Source organism: Serinus canaria, chromosome 3, assembly GCF_022539315.1.
Source record: "Serinus canaria isolate serCan28SL12 chromosome 3, serCan2020, whole genome shotgun sequence".
Taxonomy (NCBI): Eukaryota; Metazoa; Chordata; class Aves; order Passeriformes; family Fringillidae; genus Serinus; species Serinus canaria.
In genome coordinates, this window is record NC_066316.1 from 37,402,084 (window position 1) to 37,415,149 (window position 13,066).

Sequence of the window (13,066 nt, forward strand, 5' to 3'; positions counted from 1 at the left end):
CTCTACCACTGCTTTAAAGAAATGGTAGAAGTGACTGAGCTCTCACACCCAAAACTAAAAATAAAAGACAAGTAAATGAAGTTTAAAGAGGATGATACACTCACTGTAAGACACAAACAGAGAAAGAACCAACTCATACCATTGCTGCCAAGTCCTCCCTTTCCTTCTTCATTTCCTGCCGCAGTGCTTCTTTTTCATCAGCCCTCTTATTTAGCTGGGCAGCCAACTCCTTTTCAAGATAATTCCTCTGTCGTTCCATCTCACTTTTCAGTTGTTCACAGTGGACTAGAGCCTTAAGCAAATTGGGATTTTTTTAAGTGAAAGAAACCTACATTTCTTAAACAAACATGGTATTAATTTAATATCTTCAAAGAAACCAGTTTGCTATTAGAAATGTCTTTTCTTTTAAATGCATTTTTTAATTACATATCCTACTGTGTTAACATCTAGAATAGGACTAACAAAATGGAAACAGATGTATATGTTTGTAGGTTTGTATGTTTAACATGCCTTACTGTAACTGAGAAATGTAATTGCTTTTAGGAATAATGGCAAAGGTGGAAGAATTTTTCTGTGTGTGTTTTCCAAATAAGTAGCTGTTGTAAAAATATGATTACTTGCCTTACATTTAAAATTTGAAATTCCTGAATGCATATCACCAGAATCAGCCTCCAGTATTTGACTCCTTGCAAATACAATGGTTGCTGTCTAACTAAAGAACTGAAGGAAAAATGAATAAAATGTATGCACTTCTACTTAGTCTTCTCCTGAAGTGAATTACTGAGTGCAGAACGCTAAGTAACCCGAAAGCAGTCAGTAAAGATACAAAAAAAAGTTTGATAAATAAGTTTCAGGTTTGTCAAAAATTAATTCTACTAATTACCTCATAAAATTCTGCTTAATTGCTTAATTGTGGGCTAAAATATAGGGTTATAGATAGGTTCTCTGTCAAAAAAGAAAAAAATGTAAGTTCAAGAACACTCTCAAAACACTGTCTTCGCTATCTTCTAAAAATGCTGGGGGAAAAAAGAAGATATTTATCTATTTTTGCTGCTGTATCTCTGCCAAAGTGTAGAATTTGAGTGTTATGCCAGTTTAAATCAGAAATACACTACTCCATTACAAGTAAATCCAAGTATTCAAATCACTCTGAAGGGAGCTTTGCTAGCCTATGAATAAACTAGATTTAATTCCAACATTCCACTGATATCCAGCATATTCTGCTTCAAAGAAGCTAGAGTAACCTCCCTTTAGGAATTCTAACTCATTACCCTTTATTTTCAAAATATTTTTTTTTAACTGCTTAATTTTCTTTCACTCAAAGCCAATCCCCTGTGTACAATTTTTTTGGCTTCAGACTATTCTTGAGGGGTACGAGTTAAACCACGATTTTTAGAGAATGCTCTAACAGTCCCCATTAGTTTTATGGCAATTCTGTGGGATCCTCTTTTGGCAAGAGAATCCCTCTGTTATGGCATTGAATCCTTTTCTGAAGAAAAGAATCATCAACTTCAGCAAACAAGTGCCTGCTTAAAACTGCTGCAGCTTGGTAGACATGGCACTCTAGAAGAAAGTAGTTGCATTAATTGCATTTCAAGAAGAAATGTGTATTTTGTTAGCTCCACTGTCCTGACTACACAACGAGCAGTTCAAACAATTATTCTTTTATGACTTTTGTGTCAAAAATCTATTCCTGATTTTGCTTCAATTATGTAAATTTAAACATATCTCCTTCCTGCTTTATGCAATAAGCAAGAGGCCAAAAACTACAGAGACAACCAAAAGACAAGAAGAAATGGTGGTTTCAAATTATAATCACCTGAGGTTAGACTTTGGGACAACAGGCTGATGAAATTGCAATTATAGTATTTGAAAATTTGATGTATTAATTCTCATTTTTGTTATGTGGACTGCTCTATGGGATTCCATGCTAGTTATCAAGAAAAAGAGCACTTAAGAGTAGAATAGGACAGGGGGAAAAAAGTATGATTTGAACTTACCAAAAGGTATACCAGTACTTATAAAAAGGCAAAATTAATGCAGTATAAGTAAAATTTTTTTTCCTGTTCTTTCATATTAAAACAGTGGCATGAAAAAAAACCCCAGACTACTATTCAGCCTTGAAGGCAAACTGGTAGTGCTTCAACCTACAACCCTACAAGCACACACTCTTCTCTTACAGCACTGGATAAAAACCACCAATTTTATCAATAGAACAATTACATCAATCTTGTTTGCATTCAATTATGAAAACCAAACCAAATCAGCCCTCTCTCAATTCCACAGTAATTCACTAATAGTACAGTAGATGTCACCAACTATCAAGGAAATAATTTAAGTGAATATAGGCTGATTGTGTACAGAACTAGGGCTAACAGAAGCATTAGATCAAGACTGGTTTTATCACTGTTATTCACATAACACCAGAAGCTTAGACAAGCTTAGCATTAGACAAGGCTTCTCATCTTCAAAGAGCTCTGATAGTCAATCAGTTCTTGCACTGCTGTCATCTGAGGCAAAAAAGAACTGTTTGTAAATATTTTAACTATTCTTTCCAGAGTAGGTCAGAAGGGTGATGTCAAAATTATCCTCTTACATATCATGAACATCTTTGAAAATTCTACAACTCAATTTATATCACCTAGCTGTGAAAGTACATCAATTAAAAAATGCAACACTCCTCATAGTATTGATGAGAATTTAAGAACTTTTATACAGAATTCATATTACTGCTCAGAAACAGTCACATGGTGCAGTTGTTTTAAATCTACATTATATTAAAATATGACAAAGGCCTTATGCATGCATTCTCTCATTAGCTTGAAAACTAATTAACATTTGCATTAGATTAGAACACTAAAAAGCTCTGATTTCGTGAAGGATTTACCTTTGTTTTTTCAAAATTGGCCTCTTCTGCCATTTGCACAGCATGTTCAACTTGCTTACAAGCATTAGATTCTCTTTGCTGCATCTCTTTTATGCTCTGTCTCACTGAAACAAGTGCATCCATCAAGTCATCTCTTTCTCTGCATATTAAAAAAAAAAACAACCCAGATACTTCTTCTGTTTCTTTTTGTAAGAGAAAAAATCCCTAACAACAGGTATACCAAATATAAAATACATACAGATGAAAGGCTTAAGCAAAGTGGTAAGCAAAGCAAAACTAAAACTCATGAGTGAAAGACAGCATATTGCAAGCTTGGCAGATACTGAAAATATCATTAGCTTGACAACCAGTCCTTCATTTTAAAAGGATGGACCATTAGAGAAATTGCCAGTAAAGATAGCAGATCCCAAGTCATTAATGAACAGAAGCTGAGCACATTCTGCTGCCGTAACAAAATGGGGATCCATGCAAATAATAAAATAAAGGCAATATGGAATTACACTCTGATTAAATGTAAAAGAGGGAAAAATAATAAAAAGGAAGGGTTAGGTTCAACAACTAATCTCTAAGTATATCAAATAACAATCTAAATCCATTTGCTGCAAACTGGAACTAAGCCAAACAACAGGACACCTGGATTCTACAACTCTGCACTAAGACTAAAATCTGTACGAAATGGTAAAGAGGAGTTGGTAAAACTGTAATATTTGACTTCACCTTTTCATTATTGTGATGTGTTAAAAAGCTTTTAAATTAACTTTTATCTGTTGTCTGTGGATTAGGTGCAGATCAAGATTCTGTCTGAAAATTGTTGGGTTCTCAATGTTGTGTAAAATGGTAACATATTTTTTTGTATTTGCCAGAGACCTATCAGTCATACTTTGAAATTTCATTTCATTTTTGAATTGGATAAAGTTCCTTTGAAAATTCCTACTGAAATACCCTTGTTTTTAATAAATTGCACTGCAAGTGGAGATAGCTTTAGATTTTTTTAAACTTCCAAATGAAATAATGGTTTAAGATAAAGAGGTCAATTAATATCTTTTATTTCAAGCTCATCGTAATATAAGAGGACAAGAATGTACTGATTTACAGTTTGCTCATATTTTTCAACATCTGTGACAAATAATTACTTTTGTTACAAAAGCAGATTTTGAAACATGACTTCTCAGCAATAGAGCTTTGCCAGAAAATTTTTTGACTTGATAATAGGAAAAAAATACATAAATCCTGGCAATAACCACCTAGTGCAGAGGGATAGCACCCACTTGACCAAGTACATACATGTTCTATGCCCCTTCAGTCTCCCTGCTTCTAACTGACACACTATTCCATCTCAGGCTCATTCTAATACTTCAGAAATTCCAAGGAGCTTCAGATATCTGATAATAAATAGACCTGATAATAAATAGGGTGTTTAACAAACTTTGAGAAAGTTGCAGTATCCTATCATTATTACTAGCAAGTAGAAAGGGAGAGTTTTTTTGAAGATTAATTAACCGACAGAATTCTTTAAGGAAAAGAATTTAATGTTGGGATCCCTGAATTACATATATCCAGCCTATATAGCTGTGATTTAAAAAAAATATTTAAATAAAAGCTGTATTTTTTTTTTAAAAAAGGGTGCAACAAATAATTTCATTTATTTTTGTCCAATGGAAATTCTTTTCCCTGTCTTATTGTAGTCAGAGAGGAACTACTACAGAGGTTCCTACCCCAAGCACACAACCTATTGTTGATGTATCTAACAAGTTCCTCAGAGGTAAAGAGAATAAAGTGGAGCCAGACAAACTTCCAACTACATAATTATAATGAACTTTTGCAAAAACTAATCAATCAAAATGAATGGACTTGCATAATATTTGTGCTGACAGTGTGAAGGACTTGTTTGTACTAAAAGTACAGGAAATAGACTGTAAATTGTCTCATTACCTGGTCAGCCCAAGGTATCATAATTACATTATAACAACTAAAATTCTTTCCCACTTGAAGTAAGTAGCAAAGCTATTGTGGATTTTGAAGTGCTTGGGACCTACATTCACTGATTTCAGCACTATGACTGCAGCTTGGGAGTGCATTGTTCCAGAAATGAATGTCTCTCTATGAATGTAACGCAGCACATTGAGACTTGAAAGGTTTAATGCAAGCAGCCGTGCTTCCAACACAAACCCATACCCCCAGCACCTACCTCGTCAGCCTCTCGATGGTCTGCACGTGGACATTACAGTGAGTCTGTGCAAGAATGGCCTCGTGCTGGGCACAGTTCAGGCACAGACCACCAACCTGGCCAGAATTCCTGGCTGCAAACAGTGACTTCTGGTGTTTCAGCCTTCCTTCCAAATCTTTGCATGTCTTCTGAGATTCTGAAAGGTCTTTTCTAGAAAGAAGACATTTGTGAAATTAGACATTTCTACAAGTCATATTCATATACAATATATAACTACAAATGCAACCTAAAAAGAACTGTAAGAATCCCTGTAATGAACAGTATTTTACACATTTCAATAGGATAAGGAAGACTTTAACAGAGAAATAACAGTTGAACTGCCCAATCAAAATTAATAATAGACAAAACAATACTGAGTTCATTTGTTTCTTCCCCCATATTATCAGAAAATATTGAAGTTAAACAAATTTATTAGATGAAAAACCTGTAGGCTTACACTTCATCTGAACAGAGTATAATATTCATTATTAGGGAAAAAAAAAGTCAGCTGTATAAATATTTCAAAACTCTAATAATTTTCTGTTGCTTTTATTAATAACATCACTAACTTCATATTTGTTCTCTACTCCCTAGACAAGAATCAGCACATTCACTCAGATCCAGCAATATACACAACCTGAGGTCAAACACATGTGCAGAAAAACAGCCTAAGTTTTTTACTTGTCTCCCAAATTTTTACCAGGTGCTCTGAAGAATTTTCTCCAGAATTTCCAAGCATGTGTCAGGCTGGGGGGATCACAAGCAATAGAAATGTTAATATCAGGAAGTTCCAGACAAATGCACACTGTGCACATATAGATCAATTTGACAAATTGTGCAATGAATCCAAAGCTTTGGGTTTGTTATGCAGGCCATCTGGGCAGCACACACTCAGGAAGTCTGACACATTCTGGTTGCATTGCATTTACTGTGCACATGATATATACACTGCGTGCATTCTTATTTCCATCTGGAAAATCTTCTGTGCACTTTTTCCAATTTTAGTACTTGGTCTATTGCACATAACTCACTATAACCTGAAAGAATTTGCTCTGTGTATATCCTTAAACAGTCATGGTGCAACAAACCTATTGTTGGAAAGTTTTGGACACAAATCAGCAAGTCCTGTGTACATTCATCCTTGAAGTTAAAAGGGAAAAAAGAATTATATCACTGAACGCAATACAATTTGTCACTTCAATAAAATTCAGTTTTGCAGAACTTCCTGTTTGCAAGATCATGCCTCTTGGGAGAAATCACAGGCTGAATAATGTACTTGAGGAACTTCTGAGACAACCTTAGCCTCCAATAATTATTTTTTGAGTACACTTGAGGCCAAGGAGGGGAAAAAAAAAGGATTATAATTTTAATTCTAATTAAAAATTGGATTGAAATTAAAGATCCTCCTTTACCTTCACTAAGGCAACTAGCTTTGCATTTTGCAGGTTTCACCAAAGCATTCTTTTAACTTGTCTCCCTACCAATAACTCTTTTTATGCACAGAACATCTAGCATCTTCAAAAATATGAAACCATAATTTATTTAGGGAAGAACATGATTAAACAGTAGTAGAAAGTAGCTAATTATGGAAGTTGTCACACAAGTTAAAATTGTAACCTCTCTTTTTTCTTTGAGTGGTCTATCTTACATGACCTTTCTTAGAGGAAAGAGGGTAAAAAAGATGTTTTATATTGCTACTGTTTCTATAAAGAAGCAGTATATTCAATTTTGCTACATCAATATTTGAGAGAACTTAACAGAAAACCAGTTTTTAGGGACACTATCATTCAGACATTCAGACATTCTCTTGGTTAAATTCAGATTAAGAGTGGTTCATGCTGTTATGCAGTGACAATTTTTTAAGGATTATTTTAAGAACAAGAAATTAACTTTACCTTAGAGACTGTATTTGAGCATCAAGGATATTGACTTTTTCTTGATAAAGAAGTTTCAGATTCTCCTTTAGAAAAGACGGGAGAAGATATGTCTTGCTTTCTTCATAACAGTCTTTATAAATAAACCTAGACTTTACCCACATTCTTTTCCCCCGAGGACATAAACCTGTTGAAATACTAGTGGCAGAGAAACCTAAATATTCCACTTTTCTGGAAGTTTAAAAAGTGAACAACCCTCCCATTTTTTGTTTCTAAATAAGGTTTTTTGCCAGATCCTCATATGGTAAATTGTTTCATTTCCAACTGCATTCCTCAGTTCTCTACAATGATTCACAGAAACTGATAATCATGTATTGAGTTTGCTCTTGCTTTCCCACAAGTCAGCAGATATTAATACATAATTATTAAGAACTTAATACATAATTATTAAGAACTTCAAGTACACAGGCTATTTATTCATAATACAGTGAGTTACTCTTCATATACCTGGTGAAGAACTAGGCATATGAATCAACCACACCCATGTTAAATACAATGGTGATAACAAAACCAGATAAAGCACTACAAATTTAGCTCACTATGACACTTAGAACAAACAACATGATTCTCCTGATTTAAATGTGGCAGATGAAGAAAATAGCAATTACAGTAAAAAACTGCTTCCAAACAACTGCAGGCATCAGTGATCACTGAGGTCTTCAGCTATAAAATATTAGTACAAAAACCACCAAAACTATATATTTCTATGAAAAAACCCTCAAATTCCATATAGTTAAAGTACCATGTAAATTCCACAGTACACAATTGCACATGAATAATATCAAAACTTTTCAATTAGCCAAATTTTTTCCTAAAAGGTAGCAAAACTACCCCACTACTTGAGAGCAAAAGGAAAATTAATATCCTCTGAAAGTAAAAATACAGGAATAAACAACATAATCTCGAAAATACTAGGACTCCTCTTATCTCTAAAAGCACAAGGTGTGTAATTCATCCAAGGGAAAGCAGATTGCACAAAACTACTTTTGTACCTTACTGAGCCTGAACTGCTCCAGGAGCAGAACAGCTCATTATGAAAAGAGCTTGTGTGGAGGGCTACCTATATTACACCAGCTAGTTCCCACCTGCTTGGGTGCTGTGTTACTCCTAGGAATCTCCCAAGTACAGTGAAGCCATCATCTTTAAACGAGAATTATCTCTGGGAAATCATCATCTGTAGATACAACCTGCCATCTGTGCCTAACTGCACAATAATATTAATTAGGGTATAATGAGAAGATGAAGTTTAAGAGAATAAAATTAGCTCAGATTAAGGTTCAGTCAACTAAAACTTCTCCTGTGTCTGTTAAAAGCTGATCATCAGAATTGGAATAACAAAGCTGAACAATTTTGCAAAGGTAGGAGTCTGTGAAGAAAGGTGATACCAACCAGTTCTACAGGCCATCTGGCTTTGTCTCCAGAAGCTGCTGCCACAAAAGCCTGATCTTTGTTATGTGCCAGTGAGGAGGTGACAGGCTGGAGTGTGCTACGGTCTTTACCACCTACAGGCCAGGATTTCTGAGTATTTGCCTAAAATGAAAGTATTAATGCTTCAGTTATGATTATGCAGGCTGGTTTTTTAAACAAAGTTACTTAAGTACTGAATCTTATAATCTTCAGTAGAATATAAAAACCAATAAACAACTTAATTAGGTTAGCAACCTACGATAATGATGCTACCCAAGGAAATCCATATTTACAAATTCTCGTTACATTTTGACTAAAACTCCATTTGCGGACAATCATTTGTATACCCCTCCATAAAAATAATTTGGCCAGATCCTTTGAGCACTGATTAAAGCAATAAGAAATAAAAACTTACTGAGGCATCAAGAAGAGTTTGTTCTTTCAACATGTATTCTGTAGTTAAGAATTTCAGCTTCTGATGGAGTTGCTCATTTTCAAGTAGAACTGCCTGTTCTTGATCTTTCACCCCACACAACTCCTCCTACAGGATGAAGGAATTACATTTAAAAGGTTCCTTAACATGGCTAACAATATTGAAATGCATCTTGAGACCAATAGTCTAGACTAACATTTTCAAATATTTTAACCCTTTTAAAGAGACTAAGAAGTCGCAAAAGAGAGATTTTGTATTTTTGCAGCTTAAATTGCTATAAATCTTTCCAAAAAAATTGCTTATTTGTATTTGTGACAGGATGTAAAAATGTTTTTAAAGACCCTTAAATACCAGATACCAAGACACAGGGTAAGTACTGAACTGCATTTGGCTCAGTTTTGGCCATTACAGCAATCATTCTCAAATCTAAATGTATGCTGCTTTTAATGCAGTTCTTACTTTTGGGGGACCAGGGTTTTAGTAGGTCAAAAAAGTTATCAGATACCTTGTAAAACTTCACTTCTGCTTCCAAATGTTTAATGTACTGTGACTGATCAGTGATTATAGGAACAAGATCAAAAAGGGCTGGTAAATCTGCAGGCACAGCTTCTGGGGGCTTCTAAAGGAAGTAAAGAACAACATGTGTTATGTTCTGGTTTTCCATTATTGCAGTAAGATCTTGCTTGCACGCAGAATACAACCTACAGTTTTCTGGTAAGGCTTCAAAATGCACACAGAATTGTTTATGGAGTCATTTCCATTAACACTAGTTCACACTTCTGAAGGAAAACAACTATCTTTATGCATATCCCTATTTTTGAAACTCACTCAATTTTAACACCTATGATTTTGGATCACAAATATGCCTTTTTGTGCAAAAAAAAATTCCATTATATATTTCCTAAATATAATTGAGATCTAAAAGAGATCAAAGATTCAGAAACCTACAAAATCCTTGTTTTTAAATATTAATTTTGAAATATTCACCATTGAAAAAAAACAAAAACAAAAAAACCCAAACCAAATGTGAACAAAAACCCCACAAAGCAAAATAAAAAAAGCAAACCAAGTTACTAATGGCTGTTACATGTACTAGTTATCTTATCTACAGGTGCTGCCAACAATGCATTAAAATTCCTTGTCCAATGCTTATAAAGGTATAATCCTTAAATTCGGGTGAGGTGAAAGTTTCTAGCAACTAAAACCTTACAATCCAATTATACCAAATATAAGTACTGGCTTATAAAGAGGGGGACACTCTTGAGATATGTGGAACCAGGATTGCAGAGACAAATGGAGGATACCCAGAACTATCTGAAAAAACATCCCTTTAGAGAAGTAATTCCAAATTTGCCACATATTCTTCCTAGCTCAGTAGACATAAACTCCATGTTCTAGTGACTCAGAATTCTTCCTAATTTAAATTCTTAATCCTAACTACTTTATAAATTAAAACAAAAAAGAAACCACACTTGTTAAAGTATCTATAAAATAGCCTTGATAATATTTGTATGTCATCTGTTTCTCTGGCTCCTATTCATCCATCCCTCTTCTCTGAAAACGTAATGAACACCTTGCAGCTGAGACCTCCAGCTGCCTCCCTGACAAGATTACACCACAGCAGTGCTAGAAAAATGTGGAAAAACGCCATTTATATTCAAATTATTTTTCACTGAGAAACAGTTCTAATGTTTAAACTGAGAAACATCACTGTAATGTAAACAATAGTGCTAAGGAATTTTTTCACTAAAAAGAAAGTAACAGGCAGTATATATTCTCAACACAAAAAGACCTCTGTGACCTTTTTTTTTAACCTTTTTAACAACATAATTGTTACAAACTGATTGTAAATTGATTTGGGATTTTTTAATTAATGTTCTCACAATATAACGTGTAACAGGGTGAAAGAACAGAGGTCTGGAGAGGTATGATTTTAAATCTGGCCAAATATTAAAATCAGAACTGAAAGACACATCTGATCAGTATGAATTACCAAACAATTATGCCTGAGTCTTGGAAATGCTGTTCACACTCAAATACTTAATATTGAAAAGGATTTATAAAATATAAATACTTAGCAGCTCTAGAAGCCAGCATTCAACACGGTGACAAACAGTTTTGACAACATCACAAATAATTTGGCCCACCTTGTACTTTTCCAGAATGTCTCAAATCTCAAGCATCTAAACCACAGAATTACAGAAACTCTGCCATCCTTTAAACTGGCAGGAGACAACAGGAATCCATCACATCTCCAGCTATAGGAACAGTGTCAGGAACAAAGGTTGGGTGCAGCTAGGTGAGCCAAAACCCAGCTTGCAGAACTGCAGCTGTTATATGAAGCAATCTTGCTGGGCCTTGACCTCAGGTGATAAAGCGTAGAGCAAAAGGGAAATTTCTGCACAACCATCTGGGTGTAATCAAAGAAAGGATTTAATAATTTGATGTCTATTGCAACTTTAATCTATGGGAAAGAAAAGGGAATTTTGTTGCAACAGTATTATTTATATGCATGAAGTGTGGTAAAGGCTAGGAAAGTGTATAGCTTTTGTGAAATGTTATATTTAGCAGTAGATCCTGCAGTCATTTACTATTCAGCAGTCATCGGGTATTTCAGCATCACTCAAAGCAAAAGGTTAAGGTTACTCATAGTCTAAGTTTGCTTTCCCTGACCTTTGGAAAATTGGATTCTTCTTAACAAGAAGCATTTCTGCAGTGTCCAGTAAGTCACTGGACAAGCTCATATTTTATGAGGGCTTGGGCTTATTTTTGGTGTGTGTGCACTTTTGCAGTTCAACATTTTTTTGAGCTTTACACGTGGTCTGCCTTCAGAACACTTTCATGTCCTCAAGCAGATGGAGGACAGCTGCAAAGGAGAGTAAAGCCACCACTACACAGAATGTCTCTCACCAGACTCTTCTAGAAGAAAAAATGGGACAATACTGTACCAATACAGTAAATTCCCATTTTTTTCTCTGTTTATTCCTCCATCCTTTGATCCACTCCCTGAAAGCACTATCCCAAGTTTCTTAGATAAAAGTATTCTATTTTCTAAATTCCCCACTCTAGTAAAACTTACCAATGTGAGTAGAAAACTTCACCAAAGATGGAATAAAATATTCTTTTCCTCCCTTCCAAGGATAAATATAAGATTCTTTTCCTCCTTTCCAAACTGATACTGATTCATGTCATGCCAAAGTCATCCAATGATCCATCAATCCCTTGAGCTAAAAAACACTAACTCTTTCCCATGCCATTATGAGACAAAATACCTGGCAGGGCAACCATACTAAACTCATGGATCTTAGAACACTCAATAAAGTTAACTTTAAATAAAATTCCTTAACATCAGGACAGCAGAGCTAGGCTCATTACACAGGCTGAAAGCAACACAGCAGGAATACAGGTTTTAGATTATTCTGCTGTTAACTTTGACAGCAAAGAGCTGCTTGTCTTGCTTAGTGTAAACCAAAAATATTCAGTGTCAGCCATCAAAAGATAAAACTGCAGCAGTGCCTTTGAATTATTTTTCTGTGGAGATTCTAGCAACTCCCAGCTGCTCTGTAACTGAATGGTGCATCACACATACTCTGGTGCAGTTCTGCTTCAATGAAGCAGCATCTGAGAAGCCCTTGTAAGGGAGTAAACAAACTTTGACAGAGACCACTGCATTTTGGCAGAGAACTACAAAATCTGTTTTTGCATGAGCATCTCTAACTCTTTCAAGAAAAAGCATAGTTAAAGCAAAAGAAGGACACTTAGAATCCTTAAGGTACAGTCAAAGGAAAAAAGAGGCTGCTTTTTCAGAAAATTTTCCTTGTTGTCTATCCCAAGTGTTATCAAAACAAAAAGGATGGACAACCACGCTACATGGCCAACAAAAAGAGGAGAAAAGTATAAACCCTGTATTACGGATTCCTTTTTCTCCCATTATGGTCATAAGGATACCAAGTTCTGGTCATAGCCTCAGGAAGCTCCCATATTTAAAACTGTTAAAACAATTCAATGTTTCTTTTTTTCTCTTTATACTATAAAATCAACATACATGACATTTATTCAAACAACACAAATGAGACCAGAAGAAACATACATGGAATGAATTCTTCCTTCTTGAGGGACACTCTTCACTCTCCGTTCTTTCTTGGTGTTGCAACAAAATTTTAAGTTGGTTAACTAGGAAGAGATAAAAAACATTATAA

The 13,066-nt window shown here is 34.9% G+C and overlaps 1 protein-coding gene across 3 annotated transcripts in view; it reads right to left on the bottom strand.

The window, feature by feature from the left end:
• Nucleotides 1-13,066, bottom strand: part of SDCCAG8 (SHH signaling and ciliogenesis regulator SDCCAG8) — a 104,777-nt gene that overhangs the window by 84,732 nt on the left and 6,979 nt on the right. For all 3 annotated transcript variants that reach the window (XM_050972223.1, XM_018916283.3, XM_009091988.4), the window contains exons 3-10: nt 12,958-13,040; nt 9,373-9,486; nt 8,850-8,975; nt 8,417-8,557; nt 6,989-7,053; nt 5,076-5,264; nt 2,888-3,026; nt 140-292 (exon numbers count right to left, since the gene is read on the bottom strand). In XM_050972223.1, the coding sequence (XP_050828180.1) occupies nt 140-292; nt 2,888-3,026; nt 5,076-5,264; nt 6,989-7,053; nt 8,417-8,557; nt 8,850-8,975; nt 9,373-9,486; nt 12,958-13,040 (1,010 nt within the window). The remainder of the gene's footprint in view (nt 1-139; nt 293-2,887; nt 3,027-5,075; nt 5,265-6,988; nt 7,054-8,416; nt 8,558-8,849; nt 8,976-9,372; nt 9,487-12,957; nt 13,041-13,066) is intronic.